Source organism: Suncus etruscus, chromosome 19 (genome assembly GCF_024139225.1).
Source record: "Suncus etruscus isolate mSunEtr1 chromosome 19, mSunEtr1.pri.cur, whole genome shotgun sequence".
In the NCBI taxonomy this organism is placed as follows: domain Eukaryota; kingdom Metazoa; phylum Chordata; class Mammalia; order Eulipotyphla; family Soricidae; genus Suncus; species Suncus etruscus.
Window position 1 is genome coordinate 18,615,650 of NC_064866.1, and position 26,099 is coordinate 18,641,748.

The 26,099-nt window shown below is 34.7% G+C and overlaps 1 protein-coding gene and 1 non-coding gene across 6 annotated transcripts in view; both read left to right on the top strand.

The window, feature by feature from the left end:
- Positions 1-26,099, top strand: part of PLPPR4 (phospholipid phosphatase related 4) — a 158,078-nt gene that overhangs the window by 60,352 nt on the left and 71,627 nt on the right. Inside the window, exon 7 of one of the 5 annotated variants that reach the window (XR_007491650.1) lies at positions 2,745-4,129. The exons of 3 other annotated variants lie outside the window; for them this stretch is intronic. Coding sequence is in view for 1 of the 2 variants with exons in the window: in XM_049765685.1 (XP_049621642.1) it covers positions 2,745-4,070 (1,326 nt within the window). In the remaining variant the exon portion in view is untranslated. Of the gene's footprint in view, positions 1-2,744; positions 6,622-26,099 lie in introns of those variants that run through there. One more of the 5 variants, XM_049765685.1, reaches the window with a different exon arrangement.
- LOC125997796 (small nucleolar RNA SNORA51) lies at positions 15,112-15,243 on the top strand. The gene has a single exon (XR_007491814.1). It is a non-coding gene; the product is annotated as a small nucleolar RNA SNORA51 (small nucleolar RNA).

Consider the following 26,099-nt stretch of genomic DNA (forward strand, 5'->3'; position numbering starts at 1 on the left):
GAGATTAACTGATTATGTATATATGACTATATACATATATATACACACATCATGGTGTATTCTGGACTTTCAATTCTCCGTGGATCAGAGGGACTGTCTTTATTCCAGGACAAAATTGTTTTAATTGCTGCTTTGTAGTACAGTTTTAGGTAGGAAAAAGCAGTGCCTCCTATCTTCTTTTCCCCAAAGATTGCTTCAGCAAGAAAGGTGTGGTAGTGGCCATTATTGTTCTGTATTAATTTCAGAAGTGTTTGGTCTATTTCTTGAGGGGAAATGTCATGGTTATACTTATAAGGACCTCATTGAATATGTATAAAGCTTTGGGAGAGTCTTACAATTTTGATTATGTTAATCTTCCCAATATATGATGAGGGATTGCGTTTCCATTTCCTCTTATCTTTTATTTCTTTTAGTGTTTTGTACTTTTTCTTTATATAGACCTTATTCCTCTTTGATTCCTAGATTTAATTTTCTGAGGCACAATTATAAATAGATTTTTAAAAAATTTTCTCTCTTCCATTTTATTATTTGAAAATTCATGGAATTTCATGTGTCAATTTTGTATTCTGCCACTCTACTATACAAATTTATTGTTTCTAGAAGCTATGTTATATAGTGTTTATAATTTTTCTAAATATAGTATTGTGCCATCTGTAAATAGTGAGAGCTTGACTTCTTCCTTTTATATCTGGATGCTCTTAATATTTTTATTGCTTAATTGCTATAGTATGTTGTTCCAAAACTATATTAGATAGAAATTATGATAGTCGGCAATATTGCTTTGTGCCTGATATTAGAGTGAAAGATTTTTTCCCCCTTAACTATAATATTTTCTGTGGGCTTGTGGTAAATTGCTTTAACTATTGTTGAGGAAAGTTCCTTCAATTTCCTTTCTATTGAGAGTTTTTAATCATGAATCAGTGCTGGATATTCTCAAGTAATTTCTTTGCATAAATTGATATGATCTTATGATATTTATTTTTCTCATATTTATATGATTATTCTGTTAACTGGTTTATGTATGTTAAACAATTTTTGCATCTATAGGAGAAAAATTACACTTGTCATGGTGTATGATATTTTTGATGAGCTGTTGGATTCAAGTTGCTAGTATTTTATTAAGAAACTTTGCATCTATGTTTTCTTTGGTGGGAAAGTTGGTTGTATATTTGTCTACTTTTGGTATCAGGGTAATGTTTGCTTCATAGAAATTCTTCAGGGGTATTTATGTTTCTTCAATTTTTCTGAAAGAGTATATAAAAGAGTTTCAATAGGTCTTCTGTTAAGGGTTGAAAGAACAACTAGTGAATTTATTTAGGCCTGGAATTTTATTTTGAGAGAGAACTTGGATTACCATTTCAATTTATTTGATAGTGGTCAATCTTTTTCTTCAAGTTTTCTATATATTTTTGGAGGTTATAATAGGAGTCTAAAAATGTATTCATTTTTTTCTAGATTTTCTTATTTCTTGGCATATATTTTTTCAAAAAATTTTCTCTGATGATTCGTTGGTTTTCTCTGGTATCTGTTGTGACATGCCATTTTCATTACTGATTCAATTTATTAGATTTTATCTTTTTCTTTATGAGTCTTATTTTTTCAAGGAACAAACTTTTGGCATCATTAATTCTTCAGATTAAATTTTGTTCCAATTCATTGATTTCTTCTTTAAGTTTTATTAGTTCCTTCCTTTTGTCTGATTTGTTGGTATGTTTCCAATTTCTTAAGTTGTGTGGTCAAGTTATTTATGTAGGCTGTTTATTCCTTCCTGATGAATGATTACAACTATAAATTTTCCTCTTAAAACTGCTTTTTCTGTGCCCCACAAGTTCTGAGATAAGAAATAAAGATTCTTAATAAGTATTTTACACCATTATTAAATAAATTTTACTGTGAACAAAGTCAAAATATGAATTATGAATCTTTCACAGTAATATTTAAGGTAAATAGTGACAATGAATCAGACCCATTCCCACCACTAAAGTTGTCCTCCCTCCACCTCTGCTCCCAGCATGCATTTCATATTTCTCTCTTTTGCCTCCCTGGACTGTTAGTATAACTAGTCCCTTCTGAGTATAACTTGTTGTAGATTGAATATCGATTCTGTTGTCATTAACTTTGGGTTTGTTGTTTAAGTCTGATCATTTTTTAATTCCACTCAATGTTCATATGTACTGGTACCATCCATTTTCCCCCCTCAATTTATGAGGCAGAATAAGTATTTTACCTTTTTAAAAATGTTTATGACCCAATCTGAAAACAAGAATTGATAACCTGTCTATAAAAACAAACTTCAATAAAATTTCACTCTCAGTTTTACTTCCAATTTAGAACTACAAATTTAGTTAGATCAAATATTTGGAACTGATCAAGTATTATTGTCCAATAGGAAGATCCAAGTAAAATATGGAAAAGTAAAAAGGAGAAAATATATTCCAATGTAATATTGATCTCTTCTTTCTTCCCAAAACATGCCAAGAATGAGACTCTCAAAAATACCTAGTTATCTGGAGGAAGAAAAAGAACACCTGATTAATATAAAATATAATTATAATTTTCAATGAATTCTGTGTTTGGAACTATTTATGATTTCTACACTTATATTTCCTGAGTAAATTTATTCCAGGTTATTTTTTGTTAGTGATGTGTATGAACTAGTGTTTTGTTTGTGTGTTTTAGTACCACTAAGGCTACTATCAGGACACAGTATTCCAGCACATGATGTTGTTTCTTTTCTATTGCAGGGTCTTTATGCTGTGGGGAACTTTCTTCCTAGTGAAGAGAGTATGTTTCAACACAGAGAAGCCCTTAGATCTCTGACCGACCCCAATCAAGATCCCAATCGAGTTCTGGCTGCTAAAAGTGTTAGCAGCAGTGATGGCATTGCTCACACCGAAGGCATCCTCAACCGAAATCCTAGAGATGCCAGTTCCTTGACCAACCTCAAAAGGGCCAACGCTGATGTTGAAATCATCACACCAAGGAGCCCCATGGGGAAGGAGAATATGGTTACATTTAGCAATACTCTGCCAAGAGCCAGCACCCCATCTGTGGAAGACCCTGTTCGGAGAAATGCCTCTATCCATGCCTCTATGGATTCTGCTAGGTCAAAACAGCTCCTCACCCAGTGGAAGAACAAGAATGAAAGCCGAAAGTTGTCCCTGCAAGTGATAGAGACAGAGCCAGGACAGTCACCTCCCAGATCTATAGAAATGAGATCAAGCTCAGAGCCATCAAGAGTGGGGATGAATGGAGAGCACCATGGTCCTAGCAATCAGTACCTCAAGATCCAACCTGGCACTGTCCCAGTGTGTAACAATAGCATGCCTGGGGGTCCCAGAGTCTCCATTCAGTCCCGTCCTGGGTCTTCCCAGTTGGTGCACATTCCAGAGGAAACCCAAGAAAACATGAGCAGCTCCCCCAAAAGCAGCTCAGCTCGGGCCAAATGGTTGAAAGCTGCTGAGAAGACCGTGGCATGCAACAGAAGCAACAGCCAGCCCAGGATCATGCAAGTCATTGCAATGTCCAAGCAACAAGGTGTCCTCCAAAGCAGCCCCAAGAATACTGAAGGCAGTACAGTCTCCTGCACTGGCTCCATCCGCTATAAGACCTTGACAGACCATGAACCCAGTGGGATCGTCCGAGTGGAAGCCCACCCAGAGAACAACAGACCCATCATCCAGATCCCATCCACTGAAGGTGAAGGCAGTGGCTCCTGGAAGTGGAAGGCCCCCGAAAAGGGCAGCCTGCGCCAAACCTATGAGCTCAACGACCTCAACAGGGACTCCGAGAGCTGTGAATCTCTCAAGGACAGTTTTGGGTCTGGAGATCGCAAGCGTAGCAACATTGATAGCAATGAGCATCACCATCATGGCATCACCACCATACGTGTCACCCCAGTAGAAGGCAGTGAAATGGGCTCAGAGACATTGTCAGTGTCTTCTTCCCGCGACTCAACTCTGCGCAGAAAGGGCAACATTATCTTAATTCCAGAAAGAAATAACAGCCCAGAGAACACCAGGAATATCTTCTACAAAGGGACTTCTCCCACGCGTGCTTATAAGGATTGAGTGATGTCCATGCAATACAGTCTTTTTGGCTGACACATACACATCCCAACCACCCCCTACTGGAAATATCACATGTTGATTCTACCTGTGCTCTCTGATCCAGCAGATTAAGAAACCTTCTCACCAGATTAGATTAGATTAGCCACCATCAGCCCCCAAAACAATGACACTTGAGAACTCCATTCAAGTCCAATGAGAAGGAAAAGCACAATGCAAGAACCCTAAAGCGCAAATATGAAGACACTTTTTAAGATATCATCAAAAAAGAAAGTGGTTCCTACCATGTATACTATTTTACTTCCTGAATGTGCCAACATTAGTGTTTTTTTTAATTAGCTGTGGGAATCCAGAACACATGTTTTCCTTGCAGCAGAGGCCATGCAGTATTATATATATATATTCGTTTTTTGAAAGAAAAAATCTGCACCTCAAGCTCAAAGTGGCTGGTGCTGAGGATTGTATACATATAACATGTAAGCTCTCAAATTCTATTTAGCTGTGAAACTGTGGTGTGCAATTCCTTGTCTAAGAAATGCTACAGTTTTAAGAAGAGGTTGGCTGCTTTGTGTTAGAATAGGGACTTTTTCTATTGCAGCTTCTCCATAGTGGCTTTGTCAAAGTCAAAAAGAATGAAAAAAAAAAAGGTTTTATGCATTTCTTCAAAATTATGCTTTCTTCCACAAGAAAACAAGTGAGGAAGAATATTTGAAGTGAAAGGGAAAAACAAATACATTCTGAATATTATTTCTGCTTACTTTTTAGTTTATGTATAGGTACTGCTAATAATGACTTTTTAATGAGTAGATTTACATAATTAATGACATTATTTTAAGAGCATCTTTTGAAATTACTGTGACCATATTTTGAATTTTGTGGCTTCTATTTTATTTATTGTTTTTAAAAAAGATGTTGATGTTATAAATATGTTCTAATAGCTGACATTCCTTGAGCAAAATATACTGCTGTGAATTTAAAAAGCAAGAAATCTGAACTAAAACTTGACAATGTAAGTTATGTTGCCAGCTATGTTGGCCAAGTCTACCCTCAGATGTCTCTTACCAGCTGACTTAGGTTGCTATCTTAACAAGAACTTCAAAAAATCCCTTTGGTTCTGGTTATCAACTTTTTGATATCCAGGTAACCAGCAAATTAGAGTCACAGTGGTTAGATTTTACTTTCTCCCCTAACTCTTTTTTGTTAAAAACCAACAGAAAACATTTTTTGGAAAAAATAATATTAAAAATAAAATATCATAAAAATATGAATCAAGAATGTATTCCTTCAAAATATCTAAATTGGCACAATTTTAGTGCTTAGCATACAAACAACTAGTTTTGCTACCTATCCTAATCAAAGCCTTCAGCATACATAAAAGGAAAATAGTACTATCAATAAAATAAAAAGATACAACCAAAATATTTTGAAACGTTTTCCAAGAGGAAATTTTAAATATAAAGAAATATTTGGTTCCTAAAGAATTTAGTATTCAATATTTTTACACCTTTTCTTAAGAATTCTAATATAAACTTGAGGATTGCCCAAGGGGTTAAAGGGGACAAATAAAAACTAGTTGATAGGTTCTCAAATAAATTTTAAGTGGGAACAAAAGAAAAAAAAATGTATTTAGAGGCAAAGAGAACCACATAAAGATAGTCAAAGGGCAATGCTATCTAGATTCACCAAACTCCCATAGTATTAGGGATTTAGCTGAAACCAGCAGAACTGAAAACTCTGGCAATAAAATATAGATTCTTCTCTATCCCGGAGGGCAATTTCCATCTCAGAGAGGGAAGAGGGAGTCAATTGCTGCCTTCCCCACTTCTCACCACCACCACCATTACAACATTCCTGCTGGCATTTGCTAGTGCATAGAGGTGGACTGGTCTTAGTACTCTGAAGAACAAAAAATAAAAGCTGCAACATTTCAGGTGCAGTGTGTTATTTCCTAATCTTTCCTATTTCTAACAAAAGATTTTAAAAAAATACTTCTCTAGTCATGGAAGTTTTTTTTTCTTTACATAAATATTGAGATATTCTTTTTCTACTCAAAAGTGCCAAAGGCTACAGTTTTTAATGACTTAATGAATTGTACCACATTGTTAAGGAAATATGATAGTTGCTAGAACTCAGACCTCTGCATGTATATTTGATAACACTTCTTTTTGTAAAAAAATAAATACAAAAAAAGATTTGTTTACATTCCACTAGTACCTTAATTTTAAAAAATGAGACTAACAGATGTTATCTCTTCGTAGTGTTCTATTATTCTTATTTGCTAATCAGAACACTTCTTCCTTTGTTAGGCTGTGCTTTACTGAAGAAATTGAGTATTGAATATAGAGATCTAATTATCTTTTTAAAGTAAATAAAATATGAATATATAATATATATAAAGTATTGTGTTTAATAAAATGGTATGCAATGTTTTCCAAACTGATAAAGTTTGTAAAGTGCTATAATGTATTTTGTTAAGTAAAAATCAGAGCTAATGTGTGAGTATATTGTGCTAACATCATAGAAATAAAGATTAGATTTCTTCACCAAAGTGGAACATTTGAGGTTATTATTTTCTCAGACAGGATATGCAATGCTAATAATTTGCCTTATAGAAAAACAGCTGAGGAAATAAATCATTACTTATACTCATAATTGTTTAGAAGAAAGAATATTGTACTGAAAACAAAATGCTGCTCAAGCCATTACATGACTATTATTTTGTACTTACTAAAATAGTTATCTTAGATGAAGATAGATTTTTTTTCACATACCAGAGCTACAAAATACAAAACTATGAGTCAGGATTAATTTTTCTGAATCAATTTTGATTCAGCAAATCTAAAATTTATATTTTAAATATTAATTTGTGCTAAAATTTCTTAGAAAAATTTAATTGTTTATTAGATATTATTTTCTAAATCACTAACTGCTTCATCTATCATGATAATTTCCATGCTGATACTCTGTGTATATCATTAGAGGTATTCAAAAAATTTTTAGAACATAATTAGGAGTGATGCTTGACTCAATTGAACTTTAAGTGACTTGCTGAAAAAACCATAAGTTAAATTTGTTCAGTAAAGCCACACAGTTCTTAAAAATCTCTGTTTTCTTACTCACCTTATCGTGACATATATATATATATATATATATATTTCAATATTTTTTATTATAGGAACTTTTATCTTCCCCTGAGTTATGGCTTATTCTTTCTAATTGTATTCCTCTGAGGAATAAAAATGCATCACCTTTGAGTATTACAGAAAGATAATCCATTATATCTATATTAAAACCTTTCCCATTGATTCATATAAATTAAATATTTGCATTTTCTATAGATAAAAGAAGAGTAATTTCCAAAATTCACATAAATTATGTCAAGGACTTAAATGTAAATCTGTAAAGATTTTTTGTAGAAGCACCAAAGAAAATATTTAGGCTCTAAAATTAAACCTATTAGTCCTTGCCTGACTTTATTATTTGAAAACCTATTTTACAGTCTATAATTAATACTTTCATTCTTTCTGGGTCTTCCAAAGAGAAAGTGCTGCTAATTATGTTTTTGGGGTTTTTTTTTGGCCACACCCATTTGATGCTCAGGGGTTACTCCTGGCTAAGCACTCAGAAATTGCCCCTGGCTTGAAGGGACCATATGGGATGCTGGGGGATTGAACCTCAGTCCTTCCTTGACTAGTGCTTGCAAGGCAGACACCTTACCTCTAGCGCCACCTCACCGGTCCCAGAGTGCTGCTAAGTTTTAATGGTGTTTCATTTTGCTTTCTTTTTTATGGGTCATGGATTTTTAAGTCATATCTAGAATTTATTTATTAAAATTTATTTAAAACTCAACAGAAAAAATTGGAAAGATAGTAAAGCATTAAGAAATTTGTCTCAGACAGAGTAAACCCAGATTAGATAGATCCTCGGGATCACCTAGTGTACCCTAAGCACTTTCAGGAGTGATCCCTGAACATGATACAGGAAAAAGCACTGAGCACAGCCAGATGTGGCCCTACTTTCATTCCACAACCCCCCAGAGAGGTATATCAACAGAAAACAAGTTGACAGTAAAAAACAAAATTGCAAATTAATAGTGTATAAAAATATGAGCAGACATTTAACCAGAGAAGATATATAATCAAAATAAGTACATGAAGTTAGTTGCTGGGTATTATAGATATTTGAGAAATACAAATTTAAAGCACATTACTACCATATCAATAAGATGATAAATAAAATTATAATATCAATATTAGCCAAAATGTTAGGAGTCTGAATTACTTACATATTACTAATGAAAATGTAATATGAGATAACTATTCTAAAAAGTTAGAAATGTTTTAAAATAAAAAATAAATAAAATATGCACTTTATGACTAGCAACTCACTAAAATTAGAATATATACATAAACAGAGAATGTTATCTAAGTAGCTATCTTAGTTTTATTATTCATAAGCCACACATTGGAAAAAAAACTCAAATGCCCTTCAATAAGTGAATGATTAAACAAACCAGACCATGGAATCACATTCATCAAAAAGAAATGATGTCATGATAAGCTGAATTTTAACGAATTGCTAGGGAATTATGCAGAATGACAAAGCTAATACCATATGATTCCATCTCCTATTTTTGTATAGAGATGAGCAGCCGATGATTAGAAAAAATGACTTTGCCATCTTTGATGCACACTTTCCAAAGTTGCTCTTGTCATAACTTTTCATTGGGAGTTGGAGAGTGAAGATAAAAATCAAGAATAAGATTTGTCATTAAGATAATATGCAGAGCCAGAGAAATTGGTCAACTGTTCCAACACACATGTTGCCTGCAGGAAGCCTGGTTGAATACCTGGCACTATATGTAGTGAATGCCTATGCACAGAGCTGCAAGTAGCACCCAAGCACTACCTGGTGTGCCACTCTTCCCAGATAGATGGCAATTAATTTATATTGGTTATGTACAATTCACTCAATGAGTAAAAACTGGATCACCTATTGGCAAGAGAAACTGGAGAATGCAAGTTCTAGCTGAGAGGGTCTGGTCCCAGCTAAAGTTCTATCTTTTTAAACTAAATAGAAAAATACAAAAGATAAAAATTTTGTAGGCTGAGGCTCATCTCTGTCATATCAGCTTCAAGACTTTTCACAAAATGACCTTATCTTCTCCTACTTTTTAATATAAATCATTGCTTCAAAAGACTTGGTTTCTTCATTTGTTATTGTGTGGGAATAGAAGGGGTGTATTTTTTAACTCTGGAAAGTATTTGTTACCCTTTAGCTTAGAAACTAATCTTTTAAATGTTATGCAAGGCAAATCACTAACCTCACTTTATATAAAATTAAGATGGAAAGCACAGTTACTATAATCACCTAGAGTTCTCATATGCAAAAAAATTAAACACAAAATAAACTAACTCAAACTCATGCTATTCATATCAAGAGAAAGTCAAGAACAGTTACTTTTTTATTTTTAAATTCAAGTGTTTAACTCATTCAACATAACAGCATAACATAAGCTAGCATAACATAGTCACCATAACATAAAAGCTCACTAAAATTTGAAATAAATAGATAAATGGAATAAAACATTTTATTTAAAGATTTTGATCAGAATAAATTTTTCCAAAAGAACTAATGTAAAACTGGAAAGTAACTCAATTGGCTTGAACACACAAAGGAGGCCTTGGATTAGATCCCTAGCACCATATGGTTCTCTGATCACAACCAATATCAATCCCCCAAGTACTGAGAAAGGTATAACTCCAGAACACTACCAAGTATGGTCCCTGGAAAACAAAAAATAAAAATGTGATCTAATCTAATGTATTCGAATCTACTCTCTCTAGTTTGAGAATATTTAAAATTTTATGACCAGTGGATTCCCTTAATCATAAAGATTGTGCTATTAGTCAATGTATGACCAACTAAATGACAAGTTCGATGAGCAATTCTTAGAACAAGATGTGTTACATAATTATAATAATTAAATTAATATATGTTCTAGCATCTGCAAGTAAAAAAATAAGAAAATAACAATGAGAGCACAAGGGAATTTGCAAGGGAATAAAACTAGTGTCCATTTTGCTTATTAGAGTGTGTCTTGAAGTTCTGGAATTCTCAAAATTCTCTAACACTCTGACCAAACATTTTTTTACTTCTATTTTTCTACTTTTTTATTTGAAGCATAGTTTTAAATGTTTATATGTTATAAGGCATATTTCTTGGAACAAGCTGTCTTCTCATAATAGATATGATTTTGCAACTGTTGTTTGTTCAAATGTTTCCACCTCCACAGAAGTCCTTCTGTGAAGAAAAATGCCAATAAAGAATATCTATGTAGGGGCTAGAAATAAATTAATGGTCTGGAGTACATGTACTGTATGCAAAAGGCCAACTTTGATCTAAAGCCCTACATATGGTATCCTAACACAACCAGGAGTACTAATGGTATGACTCCAAAATTTAAAGTATATCTGCTTAAGATATTTAAAAAAAACTCTATAGTCAACATTCAGAGTCTAATATCTGGGAACTTTAAACATTTTCAATTTCTATTATATGTATTGGCCTTTTATTCTCACCCACCTACTACTAGTGAGTCACAATTATTTTCAGAATTATAGTGTCATGAAAGAGAGTTTCAAATAAGACTGACAAGTATTCACATGAACAGGAACATTATATTCAGTACCTCAATTTTCTTTACAATAAGAATAAGAACATGAATTACTATGGTTATTCAGTGAGTAAATATTAAAAAGATATTAAAACACTGGAGATACATAAGCATCGTTCCTTATTTATGGAAAGTGTTGGATAGTTTCTTTATTTCTATTCCTCGACTTACTCTAGAACTCTGGAATCAAGGATTAAACTATAAACTGGTTGATAGATAATAAATATATATAATTATATCAAATTGGACATCTTCAAAAATAAATCTTTGGAAATTAATATTTTCAAACATATTCCTGCATGTTAATAATAATGACCTCCCTTGTGGGTCAGGAAAAAAATGTCCTCCCTTAAAGTGGCAAGATAACCTACATTTTTAATTTTTTCTGAATAAATTATTTAATTGAATCACCTTGAAATATGCAAATTTGTTCATGATTGAGTTTTGTCATGCAACACCACTCACCAGTGAAAATTTCCTGCCACCAATGTCTGCTACATGCTCTCATACCAGTCCCATCATAAATGTCCTTTCCCATGCCTCCCTCTGTGGCAGACATTTTTCTATATACCATATTTTGGAAGTAAAATGGTTGGTATTTGAGACCAGACCTGATAATGCTCAGGAGCTATTCCTGAATTTGTGCTCAGAAGTGACCCTTATGCTCTATGGAACATATGCAGTGCTGAGTATGAAACCATAGTCAACTATACAGGGTAAGAACCTTAGTTCTTATACTATCTGTACAGCCCCAACATATACTCTAAATATATTTATGCTCTTTATTTTCAATTTATAAACTATATTTATTCTTTTCCAGAGCCTTTTTTAAATAAATTATTTAATTGAATCACTGGTTTTGATTGAATTTTAGTCATACAATGGCCAAAATCCTTCACCAGTGCACATTTAATGCTACCAACATCTTCAGTTTCCCTCCCATTTTTCCCTCTGCACAGTCCCTTTTCTGCTTCTGTGGCATCTGCTCACTCTATATATAGAGATGATAGATGATAGATAGATAGATAGATAGATAGATAGATAGATGATAGATAGATAGATAGATGATAGATCTTTCTCCTTTTTCTCTTCCTTTTTATCTTTTAGACACTGTGATTTGCAACCGTGTTACTGAAGGTGAATTATACATATAATTTTATCTCCTTTCAGTTTGTTTTTTCTCTTAGAAGTAAAAGCAATTTTACTTCTTGGATTTTTACTCAGTACTTGGAGGTACTGAGGAAGGGGAGGGAGAAGATAAGAAAGAGAAATAATAACAAGTGAACAAAAGAATACTGGTTTCTCCAAAGGCATAGAGGATCATGGTATAAAATCAAGCATGAAAGTAGGAAAGAATACACCTCAAGAGGGTAAATGTGTATGACATGTGGTCAGGTACCATGTACCCTAGCAACACATGTGCCTAGCATCCAGTTCTTGTCTAGAGTGATTTTTATTTTGGCTTGGGGGTAATAGCCTGCTACACTCAGGTGTTACTCCTAAATCTGCACTCATAAATTGCTCCTGAAAGGCTCCAGGGACCATATAGGATGTCTAGGATTGAAATCAGGTTGGCCACATGCAAGGCAAACTCCTTACCTGCTGTTCTATCACTCCAGCCCCCAAGCCAAGTCTTGTAGGTCTTCCTCTAAAACATATCTCAACTATGGGTGGAAGATATAACTCAAGTAGTAGAGCACCCCTATTTAATATCCAGTCTCACATGGTAACCTACTAGCAACTCTGGTGTGGCCTCAATAAAATTATTTAAATATTATGTTTTGGCTGGTATGAAACTCATATGTAGACCATATGAGACTCTGTTCAATTTTTAACACCACATAAGCACAATAAATTTATCCTCACTATACCCCATCTCTCTATTTCTAACCTTGACAAGGCAATAATGAGCTCTCAATGCTCACGTTTAGGCTTCAGACTTCCATTTTGTTATGCATTTTTTTCACACGGATGCCAGAATAAACTTCCTAGGGCAGTTCAGGTAATTTTATTTCCTTGATATCCCAAACATGTTAGAAATCCAAGTTTTCAAGACTTGAAAATTGATGCATGAGTATTTAGTACCCTTCACTGGCCAATAAAAATTTCCTAATGAAGTGACCTTAATTTCAGTAAGATGAAGAATTCAGAGTAAACTCTATCTGCGTAAAGAGTCTGCTATGAAAATATGGCACCTGTAACTCCATTTTAACAACATAATAAATGAGAGTTAAAATGTCTAGTGCTGGAAAGCCTGTCTATAGTACAGGTGGGGGTGGGGTGGGATGGAGGGAGATTTGGGACATTGGTGGTGGGAATGTTGCACTGGTGAAGGGGGTGTTCTTTACATGACTGAAACCTAATCACAATCATATTTGTAATCAGGATGTTTAACTTAAAAAAAGTTAAAAAATAAAATAAATAAAAAATAGTATCTAAAATAATAAAATTCATAGTAATAAAAAAATAAAATGTCTAGTGACCAATTAGCCATTTAATTGAATGAATATCATTCTATCCCCAAAATAATACACTTAGTTATTCAAAAGATAAACAATACTTACTAATAGTTAAAATGTTTTAGATATTCTGATATATGTAAATCATCCTTTTTCCCCAAACAAACATTTATTGAGGAAAGAGACTTGTGGAAGAACTAAAATGGGCTTATGTCTGAGGACACATCACAGAATAGAGTGTCATAAGTGACACTCTGAAGAAATCCAAATCTGGGGTTTTAAGCTTTTACCCCCAGCAACTTCTTCATAGTTGCCAGGAAACATTATACTCAGATCCTGGAACTATGTTCAGCCCATTGCTCTGGCACATCTAGTTAGGGTTTGTTGCATTACAGCTCCAAAGACTGGTCCATGGCACATATGCAGCAGACATCAAAGACAGATGACTCCGGTAAGATGGCAGCTACTTCAAGAATGGAATAGCAAGTGGACAGACCAGGTCCGATTGATAGAGTGAAAGGATATTTATACTTTATTAGGGGGTCCTGTAATAGGATTATATTTCTAAAAAAATGTTTACACTTTTGTGAGTCATTGTTACTTCAGTAATATATATATATATATATTTGTGTCTTATAGTGAGAAGGAGGTTTCTAAACCCCCTGAGTGCTATTATTTTAAATAATAAGATGATCTATATCTTAAAACCACTCCACTACAGAAATAGTCTAACAAATGTCATCCACTTCCTTAAAAGTTGAATAAATACCTCATGTTTGTCAGAGGATTATTATATCCAACTTCCATTATTGAATACATGTGGGAAAGTCAAAACTTTGTACCCTCTCAACAAATGTACAAAATAGGAAAGGATGCTTTTTTTCTGTTACTGTTTTTATTTGGTCTCAAAATGCTTAAGCCTTTATAAAAGCATGGGAATAAACTTTTTAAAAATCAGTTTAAATTCTTTTCAGTCACTTTTCCAGCAAAACAGATTGTCTTGGATAGTGTTTCACTATTTTTTAAATTTCTCCCTTCACCTTACCCTATCAAGTAGCTAAGATGGCACATCTGAAGAGGGAAGAGCTTGTTCTCATTAGCCTCCACAGCAATATTCTGATTTTTTTTTTCTGAACAGTATTTAGAAGCTTCTATCATCTTCAGGTCACAAGGAGCCAACCCTCATGAGGCATCTAAAAAGACTCACCTCTGTTTTTATTAAGTACCTAGCAGTTTTCAAACAAGCACAGCACCTCACAATTATAAATATCAAAAAAGATATACAATTATCTAAGGAACACTCTAGTAAGTGAAGAGAAATACATAAACAAAAAATCCCTTTAGTGAAGCACAATGTGCTATATAATTCCTCTCAGAATCTTCACTCTCAGAAGCCATATGTCAGAAGTTCTTATATAAAAAAGGCATTTCTGTGTGGGAGAAGCAAATTTTCATGGCTGTAACTTGAAGAAGGATGATTTCCTGATATTAGAAAAAGAATTAATTATAAAGCTTCACTTATTCAATAGATGCCTGAACTAAATAATTACAATAAGATTTCTAAGACTGCTGGGTATATACAGAATTAAGGAAGATAAAAATAGCTAGACTAAGAATTATGACTTCATTATTAGAAATTTGTTCACTATAAATGAAATACTGTTTGTCAAATATCTTAGAATTGATCAAAATGAATCTTCAAAGATAAATCCTGTCAGGCTTCAGCTAACTGAATTATTTATTGTTCAAGAATCATAGAAATATCTTCACCTCAGAACTTTGGGGAAATCATGAGAATGCTGCACTGGTGAAGGATTTATATGTATATATTATATATTATGATTTATATATTATATATTTCATAATATATTTATATATATATTTAAAAAATTAAAAAAAGATAAGATAAGGCCTCCCAATCTTACCACAGGCTGTGTCCTTTACACTGACTCTATAGAAAGAAGAGGTACAGTAAATCCACCCCATATACACCTCAACCTAGGCCCTTTGCCTGGACTGTATTGTTAATCGGGGGACAAAAAAAATAAAAAAGAACTTTGGGAAAATCAAGAACAAGAAATTACAGGTTGGGGCCAGCGCAGTGGCACTAGATGTAAGGTGTCTGCCTTGCCAGAGATAGCCTAGGACGGACCGTGGTTTGATCCCCCGGCTTCCCATATGGCCCCCCAAGCCAGGAGTGACTTCTGAGCGCATAGCCAGGAGTAAACCCTGAGCATCACAGTGAGTGGCCCAAAAACAAACAAAAAAAAACAAACAAAAAAAAAAGAAGAAAGAAAGAAAGAAAGAAAGAAAGAAAGAAAGAAAGAAAGAAAGAAAGAAAGAAAGAAAGAAAGAAAGAAAGAAAGAAAGAAAGAAAGAAAGAAAGAAAGAAAGAAAGAAAGAAAGAAAGAGAAAGAAAGAAAGGAAAGAAAGAAAGGAAGGAAGAAAGGAAGGAAGGAAGGAAGGAAGGAAGGAAGGAAGGAAGGGAGGAAGGAAGGAAGGAAGGAAGGAAGGAAGGAAGGAAGGAAGGAAGGAAGAAGGAAGGAAGGAAGGAAGGAAGGAAGGAAGGAAGGAAGGAAGGAAGAAGAAAGAAAGAAAGAAAGAAAGAAAGAAAGAAAGAAAGAAAGAAAGAAAGAAAGAAAGAAAGAAAGAAAGAAAGAAAGAAAGAAAGAAAGAAAGAAAGAGAAAGAAAGAAAGGAAAGAAAGAAAGGAAGGAAGAAAGGAAGGAAGGAAGGAAGGAAGGAAGGAAGGAAGGAAGAAGGAAGGAAGGAAGGAAGGAAGAAAAAAGGAAGAAAGAAAGAAAGAAAGAAAGAAAGAAAGAAAGAAAGAAAGAAAGAAAGAAAGAAAGAAAGAAAGAAAGAAAGAAAGAAAGAAAGAAAGAAAGAAAGAAAGAAAGAAAGAAAGAAAGAAAGAAAGAAAGAAAGAAATTGCAGGCATATTGAGTTGACAGTATCTGTCAGTCTGCTTGTCAAAAAAATGAATGATATACTTTGAGATAAATTGAAAAGACTTTCTATGAAGGAATTATTTACAGAAATTGTGAAAAAAATTTAAAAAAAAAAGAAAAAATGGTAAACCACACACAAACTTTAAAAATTGGTATAACTGGAGAAATTCTGAATGCTGCCTGTGTGTCTGTCTCCTGTCCTGTCGCTTGAACCTCTTGGGAGTGGGCCGAAAAGAGGCTCCAGAAAACTCGCTCTCCCAGAGGCTCATTCAAGGGACGGCACACCAAGAAAGTGCTTCACAACGTGAAAACCGGCTATAAGCAGTATTTTGCAGAAGTCAGGTCCCCTGTTGGTGAAGAAGTCAAGTCCCCTGTTGGTGATGTCAGGCTGGGAAAATCTATGAAACTACGGCTGCCCAGTGGGGCCAGACCATGAGAAATTGTGTGTGCTGCCTGTGTGTGTCTGTCTCCTGTCCTGTCGCTTGAACCTTTTGGGACTGGGCTGAGAAGATGCTCGAGCAGAGCACGGCCGCTGTGCTTCACTACATGGCCATGCACTCTTTCTAAGGAAAGAATGCCATTGAAACAAGAAGGAAAAATCATACTAAGAACTGTGCTGGAGGCTGAACTCTGCAGGAACTCAGATGCTAGCACCCCTATCTGTCTGTCTTATATGCTGTGCTCCATTTTCGGCCTGATTTCATCCTGTGTGTGGCTCATCTGAGGACAGCTCAGCTTCCCCTGGAGCCTTCCCTGGAGGTGAGTTTACAAGCCTAGAAAGGGTGGAACCAGAGTAGCACAGCTGTTTCTTTTCGTTTCCCGGCCATGTACATCATTAGCCAATGAATACAACCACAACACATAGAAAAACACACAATACAAGTGTGACAATGGGGAAACAATGCAGGCCAGTGCCTGACATAGAGAATGTAGATGGCAACTCTGATAACTTGAACATGACCAACCAACTAGTCAGTCTCTCAAATAAGGAGTTTAGAGTTGCAATATGGAAGATGTTCAAAGAACTCAAAGAAAGTATAGAAGAGAACACTAATCAGAATCAAGATAATATGAAGATAGAAATCAGAAAACTCCAAAACAAAATTTCAGGTCAAATAACAGGTCAGAAAAATTCAGTAGATGAATTGAAGAAAAATATGGTTGAGCTTTCCCACGGGTTAACAGCAGATGAGGATAGAATTAGTACACTGGAAGATGAGATGAATAACAATTCCATACAGCAGAAGAAATTGGAAAAAAGCCTTAAAGCAAATGATCAAATAATGGAAAAATTACTCAAAGAATGGGAACAGATGAAAATAGAAGTCTATGATAAGCTCAACAGAAACAACTTAAGAATCACTGGAGTCCCAGAGACCCAGAAAGAAAATCTCCAGAAAGAATCAACGGTCAAGAACATCATTAAAGAGAAACTACCAGAGCTAATGAATACATGCGATCAAATCCTGCATGCTCGAAGAGTACCAACTAAAAGAGACCCCAGAAAAAACACCCCAAGACACATCCTAGTCACAATGACATATCCCAAAGATAAAGACAGAATTCTAAAAGCAGCAAGATCAAAAAGAGAAATTACATTCAAAGGAACAACCTTGAGATTTACTGCGGACCTGTCACCTGAGACACTCAAGGCCAGAAGGCAGTGGTGGAACACAGTGACAAAACTCAATGAAATAAATGCTTTGCCTAGAATACTGCACCCAGCAAATCTCACTTTTAGGTTTGAAGGAACAATACATGGCTTCACAAAAAAACAACAGCTCAGAAATTTTACAGACTCAAAACCATTCTTAAAAGAAAAACTGAATGGCCTACTTTAAGACAAGACTGACCAACAGACACACCAAATTTGATATAAAGATGGCACCAATTCCCAGGACAATTCTTTCTCTCAATGTCAATGGACTAAATGCACCAGTTAAGAGACACAGAGTGGCTAAATGGATCAAAAAACTCAATCCAACCTTCTGCTACCTATAAGTAATGCACCTGAATAATCAGAACAAACATAAGCTCAAAATCAAAGGCTGGAGAAAAATCATCCAAGCAAACAACACCCATAAAAAAGCTGGAGTGGCCATACTAATATCAGATGATGCAAACTTTATACTTAGCAAAGTTGTAAGAAACAAAGATGGACATTTTGTATTAATCAAGGGATACGTACAGCAGGAAGAAATCACTCTCCTAAACATATATGCACCGAATGAGGGGCCAGCAAAATATGTAATAAAATTGTTGACAAATCTGAAAAATAATATCAATAACAACACAATAATTGTGGGAGACTTCAACACGGCATTGTCAACACTTGACAGGTCAACCAGACTGAAACACAACAAGAATATACTAGACCTGAAAAGAGAAATGGAAGAAAGAGGCCTAGTAGATATATACAGAACACTCCACCCCCAGAAGCCCAAATACACCTTCTTCTCTAATGTATATGGGACATTCTCCAGGATAGACTACATGTTAGCACATAAAACATACCTCCATAATATCAAGAGGATAGAAATTTTGCAGGCTACCTTCACTGACCACAAGGCCCTGAAATTATATGTGAACTACAAAGGGACACAGAAGAAAAACTTTAATACCTGGAAGTTAAACAGCCTAATACTGAATAACCAGTGGGTCCGAGATGAAATCAAAGAGGAAATCAAAACTTCCTAGAAGCAAATTACAATGGAGACACAAACAATCAGAAACTATGGGACACAGCAAAAGCAGTACTGAGAGGAAAATTTATAGCTTTGCAAGCACACATCAGGAAAGAAGGGGCATACCTGAATAGCTTAATGGCGCAGCTCATAAAATTAAAAAGTACTCAATAAAAGGACCCAAAAATAGAGAGAGAGAAGGAAATAACAAAGCTGAGAGCATAAATCAATGAGGTGGAAACCCGAAAAACAATCCAAAAAATCAACTAAAGCAGAAGTTGGTTCTTTGAAAAAATAAACAACATTGATAGACCACTGGCAAAACTAACAAAGAAAGAGAGAGAGAAACTTGATAACTCGTATTAGGAATGAAAAAGGAGAGATCACTACTGATATGGTAGAGATCCAAAGGGTAATCAAAAACTACTTTGAGAAACTCTATGCCACTAAAAATGAAAACCCGAAAGAAATGGATAAATTTTTGGACTCTTATAATCTTCCGCGGTTGAATGAAGAGGATGTAGCATAACTAAACACACACATCACTATTGAGGAAATTAAGACAGTAATCAAATGTCTGCCCAAAAACAAAAGTCCAGGCCCAGATGAAGTTACTAATAAATTCTTTCAAACCTTTCAAGAGGAACTTCTACCAATCCTGGCAAGACTCTTTCATGAAATCGAAAAAACAGGAACACTTCCAAATAGCTTTTATGAAGCCAACATCAACTTGATACCTAAACCAGACAGAGATGCTATGAAAAAAGAAAATTACAGACCAATATCGCTGATGAATGCAGATGCAAAGATCCTCAACAAAATCCTGGCAAATAGGATTCAATGCCTCATTAAGAAAATCATCCACTACAATCAAGAAAGTTTCATCCCAGGAATGCAAGGCTCGTTTAACATTCGTAAATCTATCAACATAATACACAACATCAACAACAAGAAAAATAGAAATCACATGATCATATCAATAGATGCAGAGAAAGCATTTGATAAGTTCCAACACCCATTCTTGATCAAAACTCTCAGCAAGATGGGAATGGAAGAAACGTTTCTCAATATAGTTAAGGCCATCTACCATAAGCCAGAGACAAATATCGCCCTCAATGGAGAAAAACTGAAAGCCTTTTCTCTAAATTCTGGCAAAAGACAAGGCTGTCCTCTCTCAACACTCCTATTCAACATAGCACTGGAAGTACTTGCTATAGCGATTAGGCAAGAAAAAGATATCAATTAATCCAGATAGTAAAGGAAGAATCAAGCTCTCGCTGTTTGCCAATGACATGATACTCTACATAGAAATCTCTAAAGTCTCTACATAAAAGCTTCTAGAAACAATAGACTCATATAGCAAGGTGGCAGGCTACAAAATTAACACACAAAAATCAATGGCCTTTCTATACACCAATAGTAATAAGGAAGAAATGGACATTAAGAAAACAACCCCATTCATAATAGTGCCACACAAACTCAAATATCTTGGAATCAACTTGACTAAATATGTGAAGGACCTATACAAAGAAAACTATAAAACTTTGCTCCAAGAAATAAGAGAGGACACGCGGAAATGGAAGCACATACCATGCTCATAGATTGGCAGGATTAACATAATTAAAATGGCAATACTCCCCAAAGCATTGTACAGATTTAATGTGATCCCTCTAAAGATACCCATGACATTCTTCAAAGAAGTGGATCAGCAATTTTGAAATTCATTTGGAACAATAAACACCCTAGAATAGCTAAAGCAATCATTGGGGAAAAGAATATGGGAGGAATTTCTTTACCCAACTTTAAACTGTACTACAAAGCAATAGAAGAACATTGGTGGTGGGAATGTTGCACTACTTAAGGGGGTGTTCTGTTTATGACTGAAACCCAACTACAATCATGCTTGTAATCATGGTGCTTAAATAAATAATTTATATTAAAAATGCTAACATAAAAATGCATGCAATTTTATAAACCAGAATTAACACAACTTTTATTTTTTTTTTTTTGATTTTTGGGCCACACTCTGTGATACTCAGTGGTTATTCCTGGCTATGTGCTTAGAAATTTCTCCTGGCTTAAGGGACCATATGAAATGCCAGAGGATCGAATCTTTGTCCCTCCTAGTCTAGCTTGTGCAAAGCAGATGCCTTACAACGTGTGCCACCACTCCAACCCCCCTGAATTAACATAATTTTTAAAACAAAAGTCATTCTCTCTTAAACTTGTATTTTCTACATTTTCATTCTCCTTGTTTTGGTCTCCATCTGTCACATAAAGTTTTCAACATAAAGCAAATGTTATATGACTGTTATATTTACTGGAAAACATAAAGATGTTGACTAGAAACTGGCTGAGTATTACTTTTGACTACTGCATGTACTCAACAGATCAAAAAAAGAAGTCTATCTCTTAAACTGGTTCCTAAATGAATTGAATACATGGTAAAAGCTCTAATGGAACTTTTTATTTTTCTAGATAGGGATCAGTTAATATTAATATTGTGGTTAAAAAACTGAGGAAGATGTTATTCTTATCTATTTATCTATCTATTTATTTATTTATTTTGGTTTTGGGGCCATACCTGGATGCATATTTCTGGCTCTTCTCTCAGAAATCACTTCTGGTAGACTTGGGGAACAATATGGGATGCTGGGAATCGAACCCAGGCCTGTCCTGGGTCCTGGGTTGGTCGCATGCAAGGCAAATGACCTACCACTCTGCTATCTCTCTGGCCCCAGGAAGATGTCATTCTTATAGGTTCCATTTGTCTCCTACGTTATAAATCAATTCCCTCTTTGTGATCAGTATCTTTGCTTAGATACTCCTACATGTAAAAATCCTGTCTTCTTTCATAGAGAAGTAGCACACATAGAGAAAAGTGGGAATTTTAGGATTGTGTAAGATTAGGATGGTTGTGTTTGCCAATGGTTTTTAATTTACACTTTACTTCAGTTAACTAAATTATCTGCTATCTTCACGTATTATGACTCATTGAGCTTCTGTTTGATTAGCTCCTCTTTAACCATTAAAATGTATTTAAAATTTAAAATTTATTTTAAAATAAAATACTTTTAAAATTTCCATTGACTGTTAAAGTCTCTTATTTTTTTGGTTCAGTGAAGAACAATTTCTTTTTATTCCATACATGCTTTACATGTGGGAATTTTTTCTTTTATATTTTAATTGAAATAGGTAAAACAAAAAATGATCAAGATGAGTGAGAAACTATTATTCCAACTGAGCTAAAATGTATTTTAGAATCAGAAATTTGCTAAAATTACCATGTTCTGTGCTATATTGGATAGAATTATAGATACAAAGTTGTTTCTATGGGGAAAGATTACTACATTCCACAAAACATTAACTTTTCTGGGTCTTTTGAAGTTAACACAATTCTTTTAATTATTTGGTTGGAGGAGGAATGGAACATAAAAAATAATCTGTTCTTGTAGACATTATTTTCCTGAGATATAAATCTGGCTGTTAAGTATCAAGTCAAAAGTAGTTGTAGGAAGTGATAAAATGTTAATGTCCAAGACAGCTAAAGAAATTTAATTTTAATATACCTATATTCAATATTTTTGATGATGTAGTTGGTCTGTAATTGGCAGTGGAGCAATATTACAAAATATTAGGGGAAAAGTGGTAGCATGGACCATATGAAAGCATAAAATTAACAAATAAAATTTAAACTAAAATGTTTGTTAGTAAAGAGAATTTAGTTATTATATTATCAGCCCATGCATATTTTTTTCATTTTTATTATAGAAATCATGTTTGTTAGGGAAAGTGAGATAATTCAGGTGCAAGAGCACAGGCCTTGCATGCTCAAGGACCTGAGTTTGAAACTTAGCAAAGCATGATTTCTTGTGTCAGGTATCACTGGTGTAATCCTAACAGTACACAAGCAATGCATAAAATCTTTATACTTATACTGTCAGGCGAACTTCTATTTATATTTTTCAATGATGTGCATTTCTAGAACTCTATCAGCTCATGAAATTTCTTAGAAAGGGCATCTAAATATTGTTTAAGATTGTACTAGTTTTTAGAAAGATGTTGCTTATCAGATTTATTATCTTGTATTTGATATATGCATTTTTATTGAATTATCATTTAAATTTATTATATTTAATATGTTTAATTTAATCCTAATTGATCTTATCTTTCAATATTTATTTGGTCTAACTTCTGCTATATTTCATGGATATGCACTTAATCATTAACTTGTCAATACTACCAAAGTTAAAGTTTAGATTATATTTACAGTAATCTTTAAATTTAACTGGCATTTCAGAGTATTTTAAGCAGTAATTTAGATGTTATTAGAATATTTTAAAAATAAGGTTTCAGGGTCAATCAAAAGTCCAACAAGAGGGGCCGGGCGGTGGCGCTAAAGGTAAGGTGCCTGCCTTGCCTGCGCTAGCCTTGGACGGACCGCGGTTCGATCCCCCGGTGTCCCATATGGTCCCCCAAGCCAGGAGCAACTTCTGAGCACATAGCCAGGAGTAACCCCTGAGCGTTACTGGGTGTGGCCCAAAAAACCAAAAAAAAAAAAAAAAAAAAAAGTCCAACAAGAGAGGGTTAGAAACAGGGTTTAATTGAGAGAAAGGCAAGCAAGGACGCCAGTGGCCTTACAGTCAGCCCCCTAGGCTGAGAAAGGGAGAGAGAAGGCCAAGAATGGGACCAGACAAGGAGTCCACCATGGAAAGGAAACAGAATCCGGAAGTTTGGCTCACAATTTCTCCAGCAATTCAGCGGCAAGCATTCAGTAGTATCAATCAGGTAGGGTGGTGGTGGCCTCTAAAACTTCATTACATATAAAGCCCCAACTTTATATGCCCCTGGAGCCAATTGCCCCCCAACATTTACAAGGGGACAGGAGCCAGGTAACTGAAGTTTTCAGCCTGAGAGGAACAGTAGTCTACTTATGGCTGAACCAGGGAGCCAAAGTTTGTCTCTATTTCCTGATAACAGTGGTAACATTTTGGTAAACAGAAGTTGTTTGAGCCATCCATGCTAGAAATAGTCACTCAGTATTTCCCATTCCTTAAAACAAATTTTCTTTTCACACTATGGCAGTGTGGTTCTGGTCATTCATAACTTAATCTCTAAACTTTAGGATTCAAATATGAGACATTTTAAGGGAAGGTTAATTCAGTTCCCTGCATTATGAACACATTGCAGTTATACTAATTTACATTGGCAGCGATGACAAAGTTAAATAAATTGGATGACCCCGGGAGGAACATACCAGTAAGTTCTTCCCTCCTTTCCCAACCCTGCCTGTATTCTAGACAGGCATTCTACTTCTCTCACTCATTAAGATTGCATTTTAAGGGCATACTTTTATGCCTATTCCAACTGAACTGTGACCAATTATCAATGTTCCAAAATCCTTCCATCACTATTGATCCTTTTCTCCTTCCCTTCTGACAATTACACTTTGAATGACTATATTTAAGTAATAACTTTCTATTTTTTCCAATGTATTGCTTCTTATTGTTTTATATGAGTGATATTATTATTACCTTATTTAGTTTAGGCCTCAGAATTACCAACAGCTGAAATTAAACACTCACTAGTGGACAATCAGAGGGTCAAAAGATTCCTGAAAACAAATGAGAAAGAAGACAAGAATTATGAGAATTTGTGGGACACAGCAAAAGGTTACAGCTGTACAAGCATTCATCAGGAAGAAACTAAGGACCTGTGTAGATAATTTAATGGTCTAGTTTAAGAAATTGAAATGAACTAAAAATCAAGCAGCATGAACAAGTAGAATTCTTTTTCTTTTTTTATAATACTTTTTATTTTGACCAAAGTGGATTACAAATCATTCACAATAGTATTTTAGGTGCATAGTGATATTGAATGAGGAGCATTCCCACCACCAATGTTGTCCTCCCTCCACCCCTGTTCCCAGCATGCATTCCATATCGCCCTTCCTTTGACCCCCGGGCTGCTAGTATAAGTGGTCCCTTCTGTGTCTAGCTTGTTGTAGATTGGGCAGTGATTCTGTTGTAGTTGGCTTTGGATTTGGTGTTTAAGCAGAGATGCAATAAACAAGAATTCAATATGGTACACTATCAACAAAAGTAAATATAAAATCATATGATAATATTAATAGATACAGAAAAAGTACTTGATAAGTTCCAATACCCATTCATACTAAAGACACTCAACAAAATGGGAATTGAAGGATCCTTCTTCAATATACTCAAAGCCATTTATCACAAGCTGATGATAAGCATTATACTCAAAGGGTAAGAACTAAGTGCCTTTCCTATAAGTCTGACCCCTTTCACCATATTCAGCATAGTACAAGAAGTACTAGCCATAACAACTAGGAAATAAAGAGATATCCAGGGAGGAAATTAAGAATTTAAACACTCACATTTTGCAGAGGACATGACACAAAATTTAGAAAATAGGAAAGAAGCCACTAAAAAGGAGGAAAATTGGTGGAGGGAAGGAATTGGAGAGAAATTGGGAAACTGAAGACATTGGTGGCAAGAAATGTGCAATGGTTAATTTCATGTACATTTTATTAACTGAAATTTAATCATGAAATATGTTGTGTCCATGGTGCTTTCATAAATTACTTATAAAAATAAAATAGCAATGACCATTAAATATTTGATGGGCATGTATTATGTACTATACAATTCAATGCATGGGAGATATACCATAAGAACAAAATGTTTCTTTTTTGGCACTTAGGAAGAACTAGAAAATATTTTTTAATAAATGAGGAAATAAGGAGATATAGAATTTGGGGACCTGAATGGTAGCACAGTGGTAAGGCATTTGCTTTGCATGCAGCTGACTCAGGAGAGGCCTGTGTTAGATCCCTGGCATCCCATAGGGGCTCCCTACCCTGCCAGGAGCGATTTCTGAGCCCAGAGTCAGGAGTAACCTGTGACCCCCTCCCCCAAAAAAGCAATCAATAAAAAAAGGAGAAGATATAGAATTTTAAATGATTAAAATGCAGTAAAATTAAAGGACATTTTCAGGATCTTAATTATAATAATTACCAGAAATCACCTACTTCATATTGGATGAATTGGATGCAGGACAGCAGGAGAGGTTTCACAGAAAACAAAATGCATCTGCTCAATTGAGTATATCTGAAAAGTTTGAATACTGAAAAAATATTTGGCTGAGTTCATAGCATCTTTGAGAAAAATTCCAATTAAACTTTAGAGAAATCTAATTTCAAATGCATTTTTTAGGGACCATACTCATAATATGGTGGGTAGG